This window comes from Thalassophryne amazonica, chromosome 8, assembly GCF_902500255.1.
Source record: "Thalassophryne amazonica chromosome 8, fThaAma1.1, whole genome shotgun sequence".
Taxonomy (NCBI): domain Eukaryota; kingdom Metazoa; phylum Chordata; class Actinopteri; order Batrachoidiformes; family Batrachoididae; genus Thalassophryne; species Thalassophryne amazonica.
Window position 1 is genome coordinate 110031429 of NC_047110.1, and position 24009 is coordinate 110055437.

A 24009-nucleotide genomic window follows, 5' to 3' on the forward strand; every position below is an offset into this window, starting at 1 on the left:
CCCAGATGTACCTTGTGGCAAATTGTAGCTGAACGTTCAGTTTTTTTTTTGTTTTGTTTTTTATAAAATCCTCCTCTGTACGACTTCATCATGAAGCTGGGGATACAAAATGCAAAGCTTGCACTGTGCACAATTTCTCCAATCACAGCCACAGAAGCCTATAACTTCTGGTTTGTCTGTGTGTCTTGGTGTCTTTCCTCACTCTTCTCCTTCTTGTTGTCACTCAGTTTTTGAGAACTGTCTACTCCACACTGATTTACCATAGAGTGCCGTACTGTTTGAATTTTGTCTTAATTGATGTAAATAAACTCCAAGACATATTCAGTGGCAGCTTCACCACTAGAGAGCCTCGTCCATAACTACAACAAAAGTCTCCAAGCTGTCAGGAGGGGGCAACACACGGTATTAGGAACAGGGGGATATAAACTTTTGATCAGGGTCATTTGGATAGCTTCTGTTGTCGTCATGATTTAAAAAGAGTAAAAAAGTGAGTGGAAAAAAGTTTTTGTGTTATCATTCATATTCTCTGAAAAATGGCCAAAAAAAATTCTGCGAGAGTATGTAAACCTTTGAGCACAACTGTATATAGAGTTGACTGAAGCTATGATAAAGTGTTGTCTCCCAGTGACTCATTAAAAAACTAAACAAGGAAAACCATAACTAACAAATATGAATCTTGGCAACTAAAATGGCACACCTGTCTAATAAGAATAATCATAATTATTATTCTTATTAGACAGGTGTGCCATTTTTCTGTACACCTGTCTGAGTGTCGTCTTCACTGTACAGCAGAATATTTCGTCCAGTTGTTATCGTGAGTTCTTCCAAAGAAGATCTCTTGTCATAAATGTTTACTAGCTTTGTCCATTGCTATCACCTGTGCCGTGGCGTCATGTTATTATATTAAATTTTTAATATATGACCTCTAATTTCCTGCTTTTAAACTCAGATAAAACTGAAGTTATTGTACTTGGCCCCACAAATCTTAGAAGCATGGTGTCTAACCAGATCGTTACTCTGGATGGCATTTCCCTGACCTCTAGTAATACTGTGAGAAATCTTGGAGTCATTTTTGATCAGGATATGTCATTCAAAGCGCATATTAAACAAATATGTAGGACTGCCTTTTTGCATTTACGCAATATCTCTAAAATCAGAAAGGTCTTGTCTCAGAGTGATGCTGAAAAACTAATTCATGCATTTATTTCCTCTAGGCTGGACTATTGTAATTCATTATTATCAGGTTGTCCTAAAAGTTCCCTAAAAAGCCTTCAGTTGGTTCAGAATGCTGCAGCTAGAGTACTGACGGGGACTAGCAGGAGAGAGCATATCTCACCCATGTTGGCCTCTCTTCATTGGCTTCCTGTTAATTCTAGAATAGAATTTAAAATTCTTCTTCTTACTTATAAGGTTTTGAATAATCAGGTCCCATCTTATCTTAGGGACCTCGTAGTACCATATTACCCCATTAGAGTGCTTCGCTCTCAGACTGCGGGCTTACTTGTAGTTCCTAGGGTTTGTAAGAGTAGAATGGGAGGCAGAGCCTTCAGCTTTCAGGCTCCTCTCCTGTGGAACCAGCTCCCAATTCAGATCAGGGAGACAGACACCCTCTCTACTTTTAAGATTAGGCTTAAAACTTTCCTTTTCGCTAAGGCTTATAGTTAGGGCTGGATCGGGTGACCCTGGACCATCCCTTGGTTATGCTGCTTTAGACGTAGATTGTGGGGGGGTTCCCATGATGCACTGTTTCTTTCTCTTTTTGCTCCGTATGCATCACTCTGCATTTAATCATTAGTGATCGATCTCTGCCCCCCTTCACGGCATGTCTTTTTCCTGGTTTTTTCCCTCAGCCCCAACCAGTCTCAGCAGAAGACTGCCCCTCCCTGAGCCTGGTTCTGCTGGAGGTTTCTTCCTGTTAAAAGGGAGTTTTTCCTTCCCACTGTTGCCAAGTGCTTGCTCATAGGGGGTCGTTTTGACCGTTGGGGTTTTTCATAATTATTGTATGGCCTTGCCTTACAATATGGAGCGCCTTGGGGCAACTGTTTGTTGTGATTTGGCGCTATATAAAAAAAAAGTTGATTGATTGATTGAAATTTTGATCATGTTCATTATAAGAAATTCCTTTTTACAACTTAAATGGTAAAACTAAAAAGGTACTTCACCTTTAAAACAAGTCTTGGTTCCCTTCTTTGGGTCCTTGTCCATGTGCTGGGAGTTATGGAGCACTGGCTTAATCCAGCCTGAAACACTTTAAAATTCATGCTGCTGCTTTTGTCAGTGCTCATGTCATTAATAAATACTGGGAAACCAGTTAAATTAGCAGCTTTACCTGCCCAGGTGATAATACTGCCTCCACTGTGGTTTATTAATGAGGTAGTTGCCTCATGAATAGTCCTCCACCACACTCCTGTATCATCTTGGCAACAGCTGAATTTTTGTCTCATCTATCCACAAGGTGTTCCAGACCTGGCTTACTCATGTTTTACATTTTGCTGTAAACTCTGGATTTTCTCGGGTGATGTATTCTATTGATTGTTGATTCTTACACCAATAGTCGAACATCCTCAAGGTTGTTCTTTCTTTTGCAAATCATTTGAAATCATGTTTTTGTCATTTGGAGTAATTATTTTGTCATCCACACACTTGCAGACCCATGACATATTAACAACGAACACAGAAGCTTTTTCTTTCTTTCAAAAATACACCTAAAATCTCTTCCTGAGGATGGCATGATGTAAAATATGCTCACAAAACTTTCTTACCTCTCATTCAGGTCATGCTTTCCACAGAAATACACAAATTCTTGATTGTTCCTGCTCAGAGACTGCAAACCGGGGCGAATGCAGATGGAAAGAAGGTGTTGTGTGCAGGATGTGCCCTCCACAACATCCCTTGATTAAAGGTCCACTTTTGAAGACATTCAGCCTTCTCTCAGCAAAAGAGACCTGGTGACCAGAGAGAAAGGAAGAGGAAGGGAAGAAAAAGATAATCTATTTTCACACCATACAGACATGCCAGCCTATTACTGGAGTCATGCACAGACATACAATTTTGACTTATGGTTATAATTTTAAACAAACTAATTCCAGACAAGTTATTGAAATTAACATCATGTCTGTCGTTTTACAAAGTGAAAATATCAGCTATATGTTTTAGTTTTAAAGTAATGCACTAATTTTGAAGGTTTTAGCATTTAGACACACATGCCGCAATGCATTACGAGAAGATAATTTCCTTGTTTCCTTGTTTGGCTGGTCGGTATAAGCCCCAAGTTACTGAAACGTGTGATGGTTTTACAAATAAATCTGTATGTGTAAATATGTAATTTTTAAAAATTTGTTAAAGGCAATTTCAAAACTGAAAATTCTGTTTGTGATTCAGCTTTTTTACGAATGTTTGGCTGTCCAGTAGATGGCAGTGTTCATGGCAGTATGAACAGCCACACATTCGCTAAAACTGCTGAATCACAGACCGAATTTTCAGTTTTGAAATGTTCTTTTTTTTTTGCAGATGAAACAAATGACATATTTACACTTACAGATTTATTTGTAAAACCCACCACACGTTTCAGTAACTGTGTGTTATACCGACCAGCCAACCACTGATGTCAGGAAACTAATCTTCCCATAATGCATTGTGGCATATATAAATGCTAAAACCTTCAAATTAGTGCATTACTTTAAAACTAAAACATATAGCTGATATTTTCACTTTGTAAAATGACAGACTTGATGTTAATTTCAATAACTTTCCTGGAATTAGTTAAAAATTTTAACCGTAAGTCAAAATGGTGCATGGCTCCAGTAATACACCGGCAGGCCAGTATGGTGTTAAAAATTATCTTTTCTTTCTTCCTCTCTTCTCTCTTCTATTTCCTTTCTCTCTGGTAGTCAGCTCTCCTCTGTCTGCAGAGGATAGAGCTCTGCTATTCATGGCTGTCTGCTACAAAACATGTAGCAGGCAGGCACTAAAATCATAAAATGTTTTTAACTGTTAAGTTTTATTCACTATGCAGAAATATGTTAGCAGTCTAAAAGTTCTCAGAAGTAAATTTATCGGAAGCTAATTGGTCCACTGATGGTTTTCAAACTTATCTGAAAAGCCAATTTGCTAACGAAAATGTTAGCTTTAATAATTAGCAGAACTGTGCCCACCACTTCAAGTTCTGCTCTCAGTCTTGGGACCACCATCTGCAGAACAGAATGAGAGTGAAGCTCATATTGATTTTTCGTTTCTGCACATGTAGGTGCAAAGATAAGGAGGAACTATACCAAGAATAGTTGTGTGTGTGTGTGTGTGTGTATATATAAAGATCATTCTGTATAGATCAGCCAATGTGAGCGCCTGTGCACATAGGACAGCCAGATAGCAATAGCATACAAAATACAATGATGTGTGTGATTTCTGCAATCAGTAATAAAACGCAAAGCACAGTGGAACACAGCATCTAATTTCTTGAGATACTGATCACGGGCATTCAAAAACAATAAATCACCATAATCCTGCAGAGGTATAAAAAAAGTTGCTGATATCAAGTATTCTTTTGTTTTGAGGGAGAAATTGGATTTGTTCCTAAAAAGAAACCCAATTTGACCCTCAACTTGGAGGTGAGCTTTTCTTGTGTGTTTTGAATGACAAGTTCTGATCAATGATGCTACCTAAATACTTTTAAGATGTGACTATTTCAATTTTAACCCCTTGAGGGGTTGAGGTCTTACGAAGATTAGATGGTCGTTCTTTGCCATTTGAAAACAACATGCATTTAGATTTTCCTGCATTTAACACCAATTTAAGTCAAGTGGATCTGAGCAACGTCAAAGGCAGCCTGCAGGTATTCCAGGGTTTTGGTTACTGAGGAGGAGGAACAGTAGATGATTATATTGTCTGCATAGAAGTAGTAAGTGGCATTCGATAAATTGTCACAAAGATTGTTTATATATATCTAAAACAACAGTGGTCCCAGGATGGAACCACGGGCACACCCTTTCACACGGGGCTAGGAAGGCAGAGGAACATTCTGCAAACTGGACACATTGAGTTCTAGCTGTCAAATAGTTGGAAAACCAGCCTACTCAGCTAAGCACGCTTAGCTAAGCCAATGTTATGTAGTGTTTCTGTCAAGGTGTTATGGTCTACCATGTCAAAGACTTTTGGCAAATCATTGAAAAAAGCTGCACAATATTTCCTGCAGTCCTGCGCCTCGATAATGCCATTTACAACATTAATAGCAGCTCTTATTGTGCTGTGTTGTTTTCTAAAACTAGATTGATATAACGATAAAATACTATTTGTATCAAAAAAATCTTTGTTTGCAGACAAATCTTTCAAAGACTTTGGCTAAAATACATAATTTAGATATTAGCATATAGTTGTTAAGAACTGAGGGGTCCCCTCCTCTCAGTAAAGAGAGGACATAGGCAGATTTCCACATAACGAGAATGACATAATGGGGGAGATGACGGTCTAATTGGGCTTCAGACCAGAGGGTCCTCGGTTTAAAACCCAGTCTGAGTGGAAAATCACTAAGGGCCCTTGGGCAAGGTTTTTAATCCCCTAGTTGCTCCCAATGTGTGGTGAATGCCAGGCGTGGCAGCACCCTGACATCAGTGTGTGAGTGTGTCTGTGTGAATGGGTGAATGTAAAAGCGCTATATAAATGCTGTCCATTTACCAATATGGGAAAGTGTAAGATTAAAAATATATGTTCGAGGTTCTACTGCGTAAGAGGTTCTTCTGGGCTGCTAATGTCTTTTACATTGTGAGCAAGCGTGAGTTATGCCATTTTGGCCTCATGAAGTGATTCCCTGGTCATTCCCTGGTTATTAAGCGCCTTGGGGCAACTGTTTGTTGTGATTTGGCGCTATATAAATAAAATTGATTGATTAATTGATTGATTATCTAGCACTCCGGGGCCTCAGTGTTGGCTAAGTCTAAGGACGTGGCCACATTTCACTTGGCTGCAGCAGGTAGCTGGTTACTTTTGAGAGGTTAGGATGGATCGTTTATCTGCCTGAATGATTACCGTTGGGGACTTGGGGTGGTTGCATCGTGTGGTGGATGAAGCAGCGTGCTGACCTCAAATGACAAAAACAGCTGGTCCGTGTCCAAAAAAGCAACCATTCTCAGTCTGATCCATATCTGATTTCTTTTCTGCTCAACAGTAATGATCTGGAATTATGGTCACTGTGTAGATCTCCAAATCCAAATGAAGGGAAAACTGTTCTCAAGTGTTGATGTTCCTTCTACAGATATATGAATACCAAGGCTGTCAGGCTGCTCAGGACCTGCTGAGAGGTCAGGAGGGAGAAACCCTTCTCACAGCCAATGACCAGCGCTCCCTCAACATCCGAGGCCGCTTGTTTGAGCGCTTCTTCTCCTTGCTACATGTTACTAATGTGGCTTCCAATGGAGAACACTTAAATCGCGAGTGCAGCCTCTTCACTGACGACTGTCGCTATGTCATTGTTGGCTCAGCTGTGTATGTCCCTGAGGAGCCGCCACCATATTTCTTTGAGGTAACAACACTGTCAGATTTGCTCCTCTGCTCCTGAATTGGAGTTTTTTGTGATTGTGCGCTCTGGTGATGTTTTGTCTGGAGAAAAAGGAGATGGTAAATCATCCCTTCCTGCCAGCTGTCAGCGGCTGTAAAGTGTCATTCTTGCTCTCGGATAGCTTTAAATGATGGTGATTGAGAGCTGTTTGCTGCTGTAGATCACTTCATGAGAAAAGCTGTGGATTGATAACTTTTGGGCTAAATATTTTCTTACTTTCATAGATTTGTTGTCGTCTCCACCTGGTTATTCCATACATCATATGTCTTTGTCCTCCAGGTGTATCGCAACAATGAATCTGTGACTCCCAACCCTCGGTCTCCTCTAGAGGACTACTCCCTCCACATCATTGACCTCCACACTGGCAGGTTGTGCGACACCCGGTCCTTCAAATGTGACAAGATCATCCTGTCTCACAATCAGGGCCTCTACCTCTACAGGAACATCCTGGCTGTGCTGTCCGTTCAGCAGCAAACCATTCACATCTTTCAGGTGAACAGTTTAATGTTTCCGTATGTGTTCAGACACCTGATGTTGCACCACTGTGTTCTGGTTCTACACCAGAGGACTTCAACTCATTCCAGAAAGGACCGAGTGGGTGGTAGCAAAGAAAACCTGCACCCTCTCGGCACCTTTCCGGAATGAGTTGAAGACCTCTGTTCTACAGTGTCGGTACCTCTTTTGAGCATGCATCTCACTGAGGGCGCCTGAATTCATGCAGCTTTCAAAACAGCTTCTGTGGATATTTCAGCTCAACCTCATGAACCTGCAGGAGATATTTTTGGTGTTTAGAGGCCATACTGCCATGACAGTTGTGGGAAAATGAAAGAATTTTGAAGAGGGCTTACTGAAAAATGATTCCACCAGCTGTGTAGATGTGACAGAGGGTGCCTGGTTAATGGATTAATTATGGGATTGCCTGTTGGGGTGAAATACGGTGGAGACCTTGTGTGTCCTATGGCCACTATAGTAGTCATGAAGGCCCAACACGAACCCTGAACACGAGATGGCAAACGGGGCTCAGGTGAAACAAGAAGTCCTCAACAGCGGATCAAGTGGAGGAGGTGATGGCTTGTAACCCAATGGCTGTGAAGGTGGATGAAGGCTGCAGCTGGTCCTCAGACCCCGGTCATCTGGGATTTCCCAACAATCGGACCAGGCCAAGGATCTGTCAAGAGCTGTGTGTTTGTTGCCATGCAACAACATGCTTACGTTCAACAAACCCACGTAAAAGTGTCTCTAGGTTGACCCTCGATGTAGATTTTTTTTTTTTTTTTTTTTTTCCGCATCCACCATCCTGTCCAGGAATCAATCAAGACATGATATAAAGCCTTGTTTCCATAGAGCGGTCTGGGTCAGTACAGCATTGTATGGTACGGTTAGGTCTGGCTTGGCTTGCATTTCCACTGCCAGCAGTACCCTTTTGTTTGGTAGGTGGAGCATGTAGATGCTGATGTGCACGTTGTCGAGAGCGCATACACTGTTGCGCGGCCACGCCCCCGCCACATGGAGGTCAGAGTAATTTGACATTTTTTTTAAATGTAATTTCATTTCATTTTTCTCATGGTGGATCATGGCATTTATTTTCATCGCATGCAGAATGCTGAAGAGTGGCGTGAATGAATGAGGCATTCTGACTCTTTCAACTTTTAAAATAAGTTAATTTTCTAGTTGTCAGACAAGGTGCCGGCATCTTGTGCTTCAGGCTGTGAAATGCTCTGGGAACAGACAAACACATAAGAACTTCTTTAAAAACGCTGCGTTTCTTCAGCCATGACAAGGAATTAAAGTATTTTCAGACTTCAATTTCCAAAATAAAGCTGTGATGATGAATCTGACTGAAAGAATGTAACAGGTCAGATTAAGACTTGATGTTTATTCAGTGTGTGAGTTGTTTTAATATTCGAAACAGTCTGGACTGTATGAATGGCCGCATAAGGATTTCTGCTTTCATTTTAGCTCCTGGGCCAATCAGTGCACAGCAGCGAGTTGGCGCCTCCGTTTTGTAACCGGTCCATAATTTTGGGACCCCAGTTGAAGGGTGCTGAAAAAATGGTACAGTACGGGTTGGTTATTTTGGTACTCATTCCTAAATCTGGATGAGGAAATGCACAAAATAGCATGCCACACCGACCCGGACCGCTCGGTGTAAACAGGGCTTAATTGAATTGAGGCATGATGTTTTACACTTAAAAACATGAACTTTATAATAAATAACTGTAAATATAACCAGCAACCACCCAACACACTTTCATTATGATTAACAGTTGCTGTGTTGCATTGCTCAGAATTTGCATAATAGTTTTCTTCTCTGTTTTGGCCCCGCCTAGCTGGTGGCATGGCATCCCCTTGCCTGTTGCCTGTTGCGGTAAAGCATCCATTCTGATTGAAAATTAATGACAGCTTGTCGCTTTGATTCTGTATCTTGTAGCTAATGTTATTCAGGGGCGATGGGGGTCCCAGGAATGCTTGACAACATTGTACACAAACTACGTAATGACACCATTTCCAACAGCCAAAGTGTTTCTCTCCATTGTTTATTTGGTAAAATAAAAGTTTCAATATTAGCAAAAATAATGGTGACACCTATATGTTTGTGAAAGACTCATATTGGTCGATATTATCAACCAGCCGATGTATCGGTTAGACATACATATATACTCAACAAAAATATAAACGCAACACTTTTGGTTTTGCTCCCATTTTGTATGAGATGAACTCAAAGATCTAAAACCTTTCCACATACACAATATCACCATTTCTCTCAAATATTGTTCACAAACCAGTCTAAATCTGTGATAGTGAGCACTTCTCCTTTGCTGAGATAATCCATCCCACCTCACAGGTGTGCCATACCAAGATGCTGATTAGACACCATGATTAGTGCACAGGTGTGCCTTAGACTGCCCACAATAAAAGGCCACTCTGAAAGGTGCAGTTTTATCACACAGCACAATGCCACAGATGTCGCAAGATTTGAGGGAGCGTGCAATTGGCATGCTGACAGCAGGAATGTCAACCAGAGCTGTTGCTCGTGTATTGAATGTTCATGTCTCTACCATAAGCTGTCTCCAAAGTCGTTTCAGAGAATTTGGCAGTACATCCAACCAGCCTCACAACCGCAGACCACGTGTAACCACACCAGCCCAGGACCTCCACATCCAGCATGTTCACCTCCAAGATCGTCTGAGACCAGCCACTCGGACAGCTGCTGAAACAATCGGTTTGCATAACCAAAGAATTTCTGCACAAACTGTCAGAAACCATCTCAGGGAAGCTCATCTGCATGCTCGTCGTCCTCATCGGGGTCTCGACCTGACTCCAGTTTGTCATCGTAACCGACTTGAGTGGGCAAATGCTCACATTCGCTGGCGTTTGGCACGTTGGAGAGGTGTTCTCTTCACGGATGATGCGAAGGAGATGTGTTGCACTGCATGAGGCAAATGGTGGTCACACCAGATACTGACTGGTATCCCCCCCAATAAAACAAAACTGCACCTTTCAGAGTGGCCTTTTATTGTGGGCGGTCTAAGGCACACCTGTGCACTAATCATGGTGTCTAATCAGCATCTTGATATGGCACACCTGTGAGGTGGGATGGATTATCTCAGCAAAGGAGAAGTGCTCACTATCACAGATTTAGACTGGTTTGTGAACAATATTTGAGGGAAATGGTGCTATTGTGTATGTGGAAAACGTTTTAAATCTTTGAGTTCATCTCATACAAAATGGGAGCAAAACCAAAAGTGTTGCGTTTATATTTTTGTTGAGTGTATATGTATATGTGTGTGTGTGTGTGTGTTTGTGTGTGTGTATGTGTTTTCTTTTTGACTTCTTAGCAGTCGTAAGGTTATAAAGGGAAACTTCTGACTCAGCTTTGACACCTGCTGTTGTCTCATTGTGCAATAATTACACTATAGAGGGACACAGTCTGTGGACGTGAGCAGCACAGCTCGCTGGAATGTTGCTGACTTATGGAAACAAATACGCATGTGTTTATAATCATACTGTACAGAGTTATACAGTGTATTCCTCATACAGTCCTGTGCACCGAACTGTCGCATGTGTACTGTATGGTTTAATCAGTCCTGTTCTCCCCTCACGTTTTTTTTCCAGGTGACTTCAGAGGGAACATTCCTGGATGTAAGAACGATCGGGCGGTTCTGTTATGAAGACGACCTCCTGACGCTTTCAGCTGTTTACACAGAGGCTCAGGCAGAGAGCCAGCCTGGCTTTCCTCGACTCTACACCGACAAAACCATCAACTCGCTGAAGCACCGGCTGCTGGTCTACCTGTGGAGGAAGGCTGAGCAGGATGGCAGCGCCACTGCCAAGAGAAGGTAAAGCCCACATGGATCAAGAAGCATCATCATACGAGATGATGCCAAAGCATTTCACATGATGCATTTGGGAACATTTAAATAATACAGCACAGCAAAGTTCAAGAACACCGAGTCAGTGAAGTGAAAGGGTCAGAAGTGATTCTTGTGCACAGTGCATCCGGAAAGTATTCACAGAGCTTGATGTTTCTGTGAAGGCTCTCAGTTGTCCGGGTGGTTTCCATAGTAGAGAAGCTTGAATCTGCGACTGGACTAGGTTGCTTCACGCAAGGACGTTTCGCTTATAATCGCAGAAGCTTCCTCAACTAAATTTCTTGTTCTGGTAGTCTGACTTCTGTGTTGACTCTTGTAGAGATTCATGTCCACTTCTTCTCTACAAGAGAGTCAAGCTTCTCTACCACAGTCCTTGACTTTTTCCACATTTTGTTGTGTTACAGCCTTATTCCAAAATGGAGTAAATTCATTTTTTTCCCTCAAACTTCTCCTCACAACACCCCATAATAACAACATGAAAAAAGTTTTTTTTTTTTTTTTGCTAATTTATTAAAAATAAAAAACTAAGAAATCACATGTACTTAAGTAATGACAGCCTTTGCTTAATAGCAATTACAGGCTCAGGTCTTCTTGAATATGATGCCACAAGCTTGGTGCATCTATCTTTGGGCAGTTTTGCACATTCCTCTTTGCAGCACCTCTCAAGCTCCATCAGGATGAGTGTTGGTGCACAGCCATCTTCAGATCTCTCCAGAGATGTTCAATCAGATTCAGCTGTGAGCTCTGGCTGAGGCAGTCAAGGATGTTTCATCCTGATGTCTTTGTACTTTACTGCATTCAACTTTCCCCTCAATCTTGACTAGTCTCCCAGTTCCTGTCGCTGAAAAACATCCCCACAGCATGATGCTGCCACCACCATGCTTCACTGTAGGGTTTCTTGGCTCCTCCATTCCTCTGGAATGCTGGAGTCCTGACAGAGTGACCATCGGGTTCTTGGTCACCTCCCTGCCAAAGCCCTTCTCCCCCGATTGCTCAGTTTAAACCGGCGTCCAGCTCTAGAAAGAGTCCTGGTGGACCTGAACTTCTTCTATTTACGGATGATGGAGGCCACTGTGCTCATTGGGACCTTCAAAGCAGCAGAAATGTTTCTGTACCCTTCCACAGATTTGTGCCTCCAGTCACTCCTGTCTCGGAGGTCTACAGACAATTCCTTTGACTTCATGCTTGGTTTATGCTATGTCAACAGTGGGACCTTATATGGAGACAGGTGTGTGTCTTTCCAAATCATGTCTAATCAACTGAATTTACTCCAGGTGAACTCCATTGAAGCTGTAGAAACAGCTCAAGGATGATCAGTGGAAACAGGAGGCACCTGAACTCAATTTTGAGCTTCATGGCAAAGACTGTGAATACTTGTACATGTGATTTCTAAGGTTTTTTTATTATTATTATTATTTTAATAAATATTAACTTCTTTCATGTTATCATTATGGGGTATTGTGTTCAGAATTTTGAGTGGAAAAAATGAACATCCAATTTGGACTATGGCTGTAAGATTTATTTTATTTTTTTTAAATGTAGAAAAAGTGAAGCGCTGTGAATACTTGCTGGATGCACGGTACCACCAGTGGTGTGAGTGGTTCCTGGGTTGGTTCATCCCTTCCCCTTGAACTGATGATGACTGTGATTTATATTACTCTGGGGTTTATAGTGATGTTTTAGTTTGTCAGAATGGCTTCAGTTGTTGTGAGTGTATATACACACACAGACACAGTTAACGATGCATCAACAACAGTACTGTTCAGACCAAAATGATCCATATCGACGTTGCGGTCTCTTGGCGTCAGATTCTTTCAGTTTTTTGACCAGCTGAGGAGGCTGAGGATGTGGAAGATGCAGCTGTTGGATGAACATCACCTCTTCATTAAATACACCAGTGAAGACGTGGTTACACTCAGAGTCACTGACCCGTCTCAGGTAGGAGTGCACAAATACAAGCACGTGTGCACACGGACGCATACAAATTGAGATGCAGACACACACATGCACGCACAGAAACACATGCTTGCACAGACACACACACAAACTTGCATGCACAGTGGCACGCACACTCATGCACGCAGACACACGCGCACATGCATACACAGACACACCCACATGCATGCACAGACATGCACATGCATCCACAGACAAACACACACTGTTTTGCCTGAATTCTTCCCCCTGATCCTTCTGCTGCTGTTCTTTGCTGCTGCTCTCTTTTGTTCTTTGAGCTGCGTGACAGTCATATTCACGTCTCCAAGGACACGTTGGTCCTTAAGATCCTCTTCAGACCCATCACTCATTCATACCCATAACTAGAGTTAATTAAGGCTAATTTTTCATGTGTCCTTGCTAATTATCTCTTTTAACCTCTTCAGAAAAAGTAGAAATGTTTCAAGATTTTGTATTACAAGCAGAGCCAAAATTGACCGCGTTGTATTATAATCTGTGTACGCTGTGTTATGGCCTTTGATGAGAGAAGTAATTAAAGCTCGACTGACAGGCATTTTGTTGGAGGTGATTTGATCCAGATGATCCGTGAAATGTTTGGACACACTTTTCCATTCAGTTTTGGAAAATATATCCAGACTTTGATTAGTATCTTATAAAAATGTTTATTTCCTTATTTGTGTACCCCTGATCCCATCATATCTAAAATGTTAAGCAGGGTGGGGCCTTGTTAGTACTTTTATGGGAGACCTCTTAGGAAGACCAGGGGCTCTGTGTGTTTCTCCAGGTAAACCTGGAGTCATGTCAGGAGGAGCATCTAGTGTAAAACTTGTGCTAACTCGTAATGCGTGTTTGTACTGCTGAACCTAAACACAAAAATGGCAGACAAAAGACAAACAGCAGCAGCTGGCGTATTCCACCATCTTGGGGTATTTTTGTTCAAGCAACCAACCAAAGTACATAACATCATGTTACGGTTAAACCAGAAGACAAGGTTAAGATCCAAAATACAGGGAGTCGGGATGGAAAAGTCAAATAACAATTTTATTATGTGGAGGGAGACACTGGAGCAAAGAGATGCTGACTTGACCAGAATGATGATGGGAGTGAGTTCCCGAACCAGATGGTGGATAGTCGTAGCACCCTCTGCTGGACAAACTACGTAATGATATGGTTTCCAACAGCCAACAATTTTTTTTCTGCATTATTTACTCTGTAAAATAAAAATTGCTTTTTCATTTCACCCAAAATAAAACCAGTACTGAAATGTTCATGAAAGGGCCAGTCAACCAATATGTCGGCGGGGGTTAGGAGAAACATGGTCATATGTGTCAGCTGGCATCAGCAGTACTTTTAGTAATGTTCTACTCACTCACCTCATTCATCTTCAACTGCTTATCCAGAACCAGGTCGCAGGGGCAGCAGCTTCAGCAGGGCCCTCAAACTTCCCTTTCCTGGGCTCATTTACCACCTCTGACTGGGGGATACTGAGGCGTTCCCAGGCCAGTGTGGAGATGTAATCTCTCCACCTAGTCCTGGGTCTTCCCTGGGGTGTTCTCCCAGCTGGAAGCACCCAGAGGGCATCCTTACCAGATGCCTGAACCACCTCAGCTGGCTCCTCTCAACGCAAAGGAGCAGCAGCACTACTCCAAACTCCTCACGGATGACCAAGTTTCTCACCCTATCTCTAAGGGAGACACTGGCCACCTTCCTGAGGAAACCGATTTTGGCCGTTTGTACCTGCAGTCTAGTTCTTCCCTCTTGACCATAGGTAAGAGTAGGAATGAAGATTGACCAGTAGATTGAGAACTTCGCATTTTGGCTCAGCTCCATTTTTGTCACAACAGTACGGTCGAGTGAATGCAATACCGCACTTGCTGCGGCAATTCTCCAACCAATCTCACGTTCCATTGTCCCCTCACTCGTGAACAAGACCCCGAGATACTTGAACTCATTCACTTGGGGCAAGACCTCATTCCCTACCCGGAGTAGGCAATCCATTGGTTTCCTGCTGAGAACCATGTCTGCAGTTTTAGAGGTGTTGATCCTCATCCCAGCTGCTTCACACTCGGCTGTGAACTGATCCAGTGAGTGTTGAAGGTCACAGACTGATGAAGCCAACAGGACCACATCATCTACAAAAGGCAATGATGATACCCTGAGCCCACCAAACTGGAAACCCTCCTCCCCCGACTATGCCTCTATATCCTGTCCCTGAATATCACAAACAGGATTGGTGACAAGGCGCAGCCCTGGTGGAGGCCAACCGCCACTGGAAACGAGTCAGACTTACTGCTGAGCACCCAAAACACAGCTCTCGCATTGTAAGTACAGACATTGGATGGCCCTGAGAAGGGACCCCCTCACTCCATACTCCTGCAGCACCTCCCATTGTATCTCCCGGGGTAACTGATCATATGCCTTCTCCAAGTCCACAAAATACGTGTAGACTGGTTGGGCATACTCCCAGGCACCCTCCAGGATCCTTGTGAGAGTGAAGAGCTGGTCGGTTGTTCCATGACCAGGACGGAACCTGCATTGTTCCTCTTCAATCTGAGGTTTGACTATCGCCCAAACCCTCCTTTCCAGCACCCTGGAGTAGACTTTACCAGGGAGGCTGAGTCGTGTGATGCCTCTGTAGTTGGCACACACTCTCTGGTGCCCTTTTTTAAATATGGGGACCACCACACCAGTTTGCCACTTCTTAGAAACTGGCCCAGACCTCAAAGCAGAGTTGAAGAGACTTCTCATCCAAGACAGTCCCTCCACACCCAGAGCCTTCAGCATTTCTGGGTGGATCTCATCAACAACCATTCCATTGCATTGTAATAACATGTTTTTTCACAAATTCAGCATCATTTATCAAAGTTTTTTTTAGGAAATTGGTATTTTCATGATCATGTCCCACTCACTGCTGCATAAATAAAATGTTAATTTAGAATGAATCCCAATAGAATGTACTTTCACATATTTTAAAATGAAGATGCACTCTGGGTGGATAAAGATGTAATATTCCTCACTCTTTTATGCTTTGCACCAATAGACATTTTTAACCACATTCTGTTTTACCTTTTGCTAAAATGTTCCATTGTTCTCCTGGGGGATTTCAACGCCCACTTGGGCGGCGACAGTGAGACCTGGAGGGGGGTGATCGGGAAGCACGGCCTGTGCTAGTCACAGTTTGTCCATCACGAACACCATGTTCGAGCACAAGGGTGTCCATAAGTGGACGTGGCACCAGGACACCCTGAGCCGGAGGTCAATGATCGACTTTGTAGTCGTATCATCTGACCTTCGGCCACGTGTCTCGGACACTCGAGTGAAGAGAGGGGCAGAGCTGTCGACCGATCACCACCTGGTGGTGAGTTGGATCCGCTGGGAGGGGAGGAAGCCTGTCAGACCTGGCAGGCCCAAACGTATTGTGAGGGTCTGCTGGGAACGACTGGCAGAACCCTCTGTCAGCGAGGTCTTCAACTCCCACCTCCGGGAGAGCTTCTCCCAAATCCCGGGGGAGGTTGGAGACATGGAGTCCGAGTGGACCATGTTCTCCATCTCCATTGTCGATGCGGCCGCTCGTAGCTGTGGTCACAAGGTCTCTGGTGCCTGTCGCGGCGGCAATCCCCGAACCCGGTGGTGGACACCGGAAGTAAGGGATGCCATCAAGCTGAAGGAGTCATTATTTTTATGGACAGAATTTCTAGGCGCTGCCAGGGTGTAGAGGGGGTCTGGTTTGGGAACCACAGAATCTCGTCTCTGCTGTTTGTGGATGATGTGGTTCTGTTGGCTTCATCAAATCAGGACCTTCAGTGTGCACTGGGGCGGTTTGCAGCCGAGTGTGAAGCTTCCGGGATGAAAATCAGCACCTCCAAATCTGAGGCCATGGTTCTCGACCGGAAAAAGGTGCCTTGCCCTCTTCAGGTCAGTGGAGTGTCCTTGCCTCAAGTGGAGGAGTTTAAGTATCTCTGGGTCTTGTTCACGAGTGAGGGACGGATGGAGCGTGAGATCGATAGATGGATCGGTGCAGCATCTGCAGTGATGCGGTCGCTGTATCGGACCGTCGTGGTGAAGAGAGAGCTGAGTAGGGGGGCAAAGCTCTCAATTTACCAATTGATCTATGTTCCGATCCTCACCTATGGTCATGAGATTTGGCTCATGACCGAAAGAACGAGATCACGAGTACAAGCGGCCGAGATGAGTTTCCTCCACAGGGTGGCTGGGCGCTCCCTTAGCAATAGGGTGAGGAGCTCGGTCACTCGGGAGGAGCTCAGAGTCGAGCCGCTGCTCCTCCACGTCGAAAGGAGTCAGTTGAGGTGGCTCGGGCATCTTTTCCGGATGCTCTCTGGACACCTCGCTGGAGAGGTGTTCCAGGCATGTCCCATTGGGAGGAGGCCCCGGGGAAGACCCAGGACATGCTGGAGGGACTACATCTCTCGGCTGGCTTGGGAACGCCTTGGGGTTCCCCCGGAGGAGCTGGGGGAGGTGTGTGTGGATCGGGAGGTCTGGGTGGCTTTGCTTGAGCTGCTGCCCCTGCAACCCGATTCCGGATAAAGCAGAAGAAAATGGATGGATGGATGGATGTTGCAAATGTCATTTGAGATTACATCAACCCAACCAGTACACAAAGTCTAGCTTTTATGCATGATTTTAAAAGAAGTTTTTAAAAAGTTTAATTTTTTTTTTTTTTTTAATTGCCTACAGTGATTAGTCATGGAACACATGGTCCTGTAGTTTTCTTTTTGAACACCGTAGTAGAGAAGCTTAAATCTTCGACTGGACTGGGTTGCTTGGCGCTAGGACGTTTCGCTTCCAATCGCAGAAGTGTCCTCAGCTAAAATTCTTGCTCTGGTAGTCTGACTTCTGATTTGACTCTTGTGGAGAAGAATAACAGAAGCTACAAAAACTGGAGTATTAAACCTAACCAGACCCCTCCTACCAAGAGGCAGACTGCTATTGGCTAGTGACTAAACAGTTGCTGTAATTAGCACCTGTTGTGCTCTAGTTAGCACCCTCCTAATGACAGGGTAGCTGTCCCTCCTAGCAATGGGACTGACACCTCTCCTGACCGCTCTCCTGACGACTCTCCTGATGACGTGAATGACTCATTACCATGAACAAAAGACTGAAACTGCTTAGACCTGAGTACCCCATTGTAAACAGGGGACAAAGCATGTCTCAGACCTTTTAAACCCAGCCTTAACCAGGGTTAAGGCTGGGTTTCAACTGTTTCACATACAATGCGTCCTTCACTCTTCTCTCAGACCATTTCTTTTCTCTTGCTAAGATTTTAAATTCCTTGTCCTCAAAAGTGTGGTTAGTGTCTTTAAGTTGGAGATGAACTGCAGACTGAGGTCCACCGGCGCCCTCTCTGCGGTGCTGGTATAGCCTTTTGTGCAACGGCTGCTTCGTCTCACCTATGTAGTGTTCATTACAGTTTTCCCTTACATCTGATAGAATACACTACATTTCTCTGTTTGTAACTAGGGATCCTGTCCTTAGGGTGAGCTAATTTCTGTCTCAAGGTGTTAACAGGTTTAAAGTAAACTGGGATTTTGTGCTGTCTGAAGATCCTCTGTAGTTTTTCCCCTAGTCCTGTTAAATAAGGGAGAGACACTCCTCTTCTTCTTGGCTCCGTCTGCTGTCTGTCTGGTCTCTTTGTTCTTTGGGACTTCTGCACTTTATCCAGTTCAGTCCCATCGTTAGGAGGGACAGCTACCCTGTCATTAGGAGGGTGCTAACTAGAGCACAATAGGTGCTAATTAGAGCAGTTGTTTAGTCACTAGCCAATAGCAGTCTGCCTCTCAATAGGAGGGGTCTGGTTAGGTTTAATACTCCAGCTTTTGTAGCTTCTGTTATTCTTCTGTACAAGAGCAAGAATTTTAGCTGAGGAAGCTTCTGCAATTTGAAACGAAACATCCTCACGTCAAGCAACCCAGTCCAGTTGAAGATTCAAGCTTCTCTACTATGGAAACCACCTGGACAACCGAGAGCCTTCACAGAAACATTTTGAACACCGTGTTTGTTGCTTGCTTGTTGCGTAATGGTTTAACCCTTGATGGCCAACCAAAGACCTCTGTTCCTTTATGTTAAGTATTTAATAGCCCCAAACCAGCGTAGTCTCTACTGATTACTCAGGTCTGGCAGCTGGAGCTGCATGTCCCAGCATTCTCCACACTTTGAAACCATCTTGGTTCCTGGATGGTAGATGGTAACTGTCTATCTGCTGCAGCCAGGTGAAACATGGGCGTGTTCCTAGCTCCTGGGGTCCACAACACTGTATTTGTACTGCGGGATCATTCACAGATGAATGTGCCACATGTCTTTAAAAACAAAAAACAAAGCTGATGATTCCTCACAATACAGGCAATACTCATCTGAGTCTCCCTAAGTAACCTCCTTTGACACAAAGTCATTCCAGCGGTATCCAAGTATCCAAAACATCCAGTTGTCACCTTGAGTCCATGGGCCTGAGTTACTAAAGGTTTGCATTTTTTCTTCTTTTTTTTTTTTTTTTTTTTTGTATCCTCCTAGCCGTCGTTCTTTGTTGTATACAACATGGTTTCCACAGAGGTGCTGGCTGTCTTTGAGAACACCTCTGACCAGCTGCTGGAGCTGTTTGAGAATTTCTGTGACCTCTTCAGAAATGCGACGCTACACAGTCAGGCCGTCCAGTTTCCCTGCTCTGCTTCATCCAACAATTATGCACGGCAGGTCCAGAGAAGGTAATGACACGTTCTGACATTAAGACAACAGTTCTGTGAAAGATATTAATGACATTTCTGAGGACACTTAAAATCCTGAAAAAAAAATTCCACTCAAAAATGTGATGGTTCTGTTTTGTTGTTTCATGTCACCATGTTTTGTTTTTTTGGTGCGGTGTCCGTCATAGTCATTGGCGTCGTCATCTGTTTCTTGTGGTATCTCAAAAACTGTCTGATAACTTTTTTTTCTCATTTGGCAAGGGTGTAATATGGGGTCATGGACGTTGTTGCTGTCTAAAAATTTTATTCGTAGATTAGTTCATTTGGAAATGATGACCATTTTTATGCAAAAAATAGCCATTTTGAACACTTAAAGGCAATCTTCTCAAAATCTGTCTTGTAACTTTTTTCTAATTTGTCAAGGATATGGTTTGTTGACATATTTCACATCAAAAATTATAGTCATAGATTCGTTCATTTGGAAATGGCGGCCATGTTTATGCCGAAAACAGCCAATTTGGGTATTTGGACCCAATTATTTCAAAGACTGTCTGATAACTTTTCTTTTAATTTAACAAGGGCACAATATTGGTCATTGACATTATTCCTGTCCCACAGTTATTTACGTAGATTCATTCGTTTGGAAATGGTGCCCATTTTTATGCTGAAAATGGCCAATTTGCCTTGGGCATTAATTGAGCTGCTAACCCACAGGGCTCTTGGCACTGTAATTCTTTTTAATTTCTTCTTTGCACTTGCATGAAATCTCAAGTGCACAGATGAAACTGGATTTGCTGTAATCAGAATCAGCTTTTTTGCCATGTGGGTTTTCACCTATGAGGAATTTGTCTAATTTGTCTAAATACTGAATGGCTAAATGGTAAATGGACTGCATTTATATAACTATTTATGAACTGCAAATTGCTGCCAACCTATAACTATTGATTTGATTATTATTATTATTATTATCATTGCTTTGATTTATTGTGTTAAACTGGAGGGGGCAGAGTCATATATTATTTAGTAGGGTTGGATATCGAGAACCGGATCTTTTTGGGTATCGTTAAGAAATTTTATCCACCAATATCAATATTGTTTTTGCTTAAAGATTCCCTTATTAGTCTTTCAGAGCGGCCGTTGTTTTTGAGGGTGTTTGTCGGGAAAATGATAATTTCTCTACGTTGATTCCAGACCCTGCAGCGGCTCTGTAATCAGCTGCGTCTGCAGCACGAATCCACTTTGAAGTGTGAACCAATGAAGCAGTGCTTTGATCCGCTGGCTCATTGGTTCTTTGATTCGCTGCTCTTCAGAAGTGGCAAGTCCACTTCTTAACCCCTCTCAAAGCCATTAAAATATGTTAATCATGAGTCACTTTTGTGTGGATTAAAGTCACTAACTGGGACTTTTGTTGCAGTCAAGAAACAAGAATCATCCTCCGTTACGTTGGCACAGCTCCAAACACTGTGCAGCTCTCTGCCAAGACAGAGTCCAGTCGGAAATAATAACTTCAAAACAAATTGCCGCTTTAAATCAAATGACACCTCTTTCCAAAAGCTATAATACAGACAATAAACTGCAATCGACTAAAATGTTTTTTCCCTCCAAAATGAGACGTCCTGTATTCTTTATGAATTACATCTGACGTGCAGCACAAATGCAAGAGCTCAGCTCAGACGTATGGAAAGACATTCATGCCAGTAATGTCTGAAAAGAAATGCTTTTAACAAAAACTACAGATTTTGTTTATTTCTATTTATGTCCAGAGATCAAGGATCCACCATGTAGAGTTTGTTTATGTCCAGACCTTAAGGATCCAGTGACTAATTTCATATTTATTTACTTTAAGACTCAATAAAATGTTGATGACATAGAAAACCTGTAAAGCCTACTTTTAGTACACAGAAAATTCACAAGAGGTATTGATAAGGGAATCAATAATGGTATCGATGTTGATTAAATCTTATCAATACCCATCCCTATCATTTAGTCAAGTATTATTTGTTCATTCACTTACTCCATTTTACAGAGTACATTTCTAGACTTTTTTAGAGTCTAGAGGGAGAAAAAAAATACCTCAGTTGATGGAATTTCTATTGTATTTGTCATAATTCAGATCATTTCTGGCTCCATAGTGGCTGGAAAAATACTTTCCTTGTCTGAATAGCAGAAAATCTACAGTTGTCAAGATCAATCAGTTTGTAGTATGCCAAATGTTTCAGGGGTTCGGACCTTACTTTTAACCTTTCCCAAATAACCACTACATTTGTAAATTGTTGGATTATTGTTTTTTGTTTTTTTTTTAATGTGTGTTAGGGTCTTTTGTCTCCTCTGTTCTACTTCAGTGAAAGAGGAAAGCTCTATGTGCAGATAAATGTCAAGGATTTGATGGTGGTGTTGAAAAGAAGTAGATTCACGGTGGCAGGTTTTAGGACTTAATATGGATAAAGAGGACGAATGTGAAGAGGTCGATGAAGCAGAACTGATTGAATCTGCTGATTTAACCTGCCACTGCACAGAAAAAAGAGTTGGCAGACAGTAAACGAGGGGCCAGTTGGATAAAGAACAGTTTGCGTTTGGAAACTGAAGAATTTTAGAGATGAAAATTGTGTAAAGTTGTGCAATTCCCGTCTTTGGATAATTATCATAGAAGAAGAGCGGGATGAGGCGAGTCTGTATAAATGGTAAATGGACTGCATTTATATAGTGCTTTTCCATCTACATCAAACGCTCAAAGCACTTTACAATAATGCCTCACATTCACCTCGATTTGAGGGTGCTGCCATACAAGGCTCTCACTACACACCGGGAGTAATACGGGATTAAAGACCTTGCCCAAAGGCCCTTAGTGATTTTCCAGTCACGCTGGGATTTGAACCGAGGATCTTCTGGTCTCAAGCCCAATGCCTTGACCACTAGACCATCACCTCCCCTATGGACAGAGAAGGTGAAAATGACAGGAGGGGGCTCTCAGAGAATGAAGATCGCCACATGTTCGCTGAGTGTTGCCATGTGGTCATCTGTTGGGGTTAACTGAACTGTTATTTTAATTTTTTTGCAGAAAAATGCCTCAACAGCAAAGGTCGTATTGGGGGGAAAAAAACATCAACAGGCTACAACTACCTGAAGGTTAGACATTACCAATAATGACTGCTGTTGAACTCCAATGTTTTCTGTCTTCTAGATTCAAGGACACCATCGTGAACGCTAAATACGGCGGCCACACGGAGGCGGTGCGCCGGCTGCTGGGTCAGCTGCCTATCAGCGCTCAGTCGTACAGTAGCAGCCCTTACTTAGACCTCTCGCTCTTCAGCTATGATGACAAGTGGGTTTCGGTGATGGAGAGGCCCAAGACCTGCGGCGACCATCCCATCAGGTACGGATGCCGACACAGTGGAGAAAACAGTGGACAAATCCTAAAATGTGTTTTTCCTTCTGGGTGCTATTAGTTATACTGTTTTTGTTGTTTTGTGTTTATGTGTGTTGGACATTTAATATAAACCATAATAAAATATGTGAAAGATATTGATTAGTTTGAATGAAATCTGTCATCAGAAGTCACAGTGTTTAAAATCTGTGTATTAACAATGATGGCTAGAGAGTCTGTTTTTAGCTTCCCATATTGACTTAAAATGCAGGAAAATGCTTTAGATTTTTTTGCCCACTCTCTTGTAATTTAAAAAAGAAAAAATATATATGTATGATTTCAGACAGTTATTATTCTGACGATCCATAAAGCACCCTGGTGAATAATTATGCTACGCTTTGATAGTGGAGGCACACACACACACACACACACACACACACACACACACACACACACACACACACACACACACACACACACAGAGTGCTTTAAACCCTGGTCCCACCAAATAATGAACAATGAATGATGAGCCACGCAGCATGTTTTTTTTGTTTTTTGTTTTTTTTGGTACAAGTGGAGGTACAGAGAATTTGAGGTACAGAGAGGCACATAGAGGTGCCTTAGTTGCGGATACGTGACGGATTAAAATGTGGATCATTCTTCAAATAATTGCTGACACACCCATGCGTGGCTCATTATTCATGGCTTATTATGCAGTGGGACCAAGGCTTTATGCACAGAAAACAGACTCCATCCACAGTAATGTGGGTTTTTTTTCCCTCCCTGTGCATACTTCTTTGTTTTTTCTCCCTGTGTATGCATGTGTGTGTTTTTTCCCCCATTCCTGTGCATGTGTGTGTGTGTGTTTTTCCCCCCTTCCTGTGCATGTGTGTGTGTTTTTTCCCCTCCCTATGCATGCACGTGTGCCCCCCCGTGCATGCGTGCGTGTTTTTTTTTCCCCTTCCTGTGCATGCATGTGTGTGTTTTTCCCCCCTTCCTGTGCGTGTGTGTGTGTTTTTTTTTCCCCCCTTCCTGTGCATGCATGCGTGTATTTTTCCCCTCCCTGTGCAT

At 42.8% G+C, this 24009-nt stretch overlaps 1 protein-coding gene across 3 annotated transcripts in view; it reads left to right on the plus strand.

Moving 5' to 3' along the window:
* The window catches only part of det1 (DET1 partner of COP1 E3 ubiquitin ligase), a 45369-nt gene that overhangs the window by 13237 nt on the left and 8123 nt on the right, over positions 1-24009 (plus strand). For all 3 annotated transcript variants that reach the window (XM_034177253.1, XM_034177252.1, XM_034177254.1), the window contains 6 exons: positions 6248-6514; positions 6830-7042; positions 10667-10890; positions 12732-12861; positions 19405-19595; positions 22756-22947. In XM_034177253.1, coding sequence (XP_034033144.1) covers positions 6248-6514; positions 6830-7042; positions 10667-10890; positions 12732-12861; positions 19405-19595; positions 22756-22947 — 1217 coding nt within the window. The remainder of the gene's footprint in view (positions 1-6247; positions 6515-6829; positions 7043-10666; positions 10891-12731; positions 12862-19404; positions 19596-22755; positions 22948-24009) is intronic.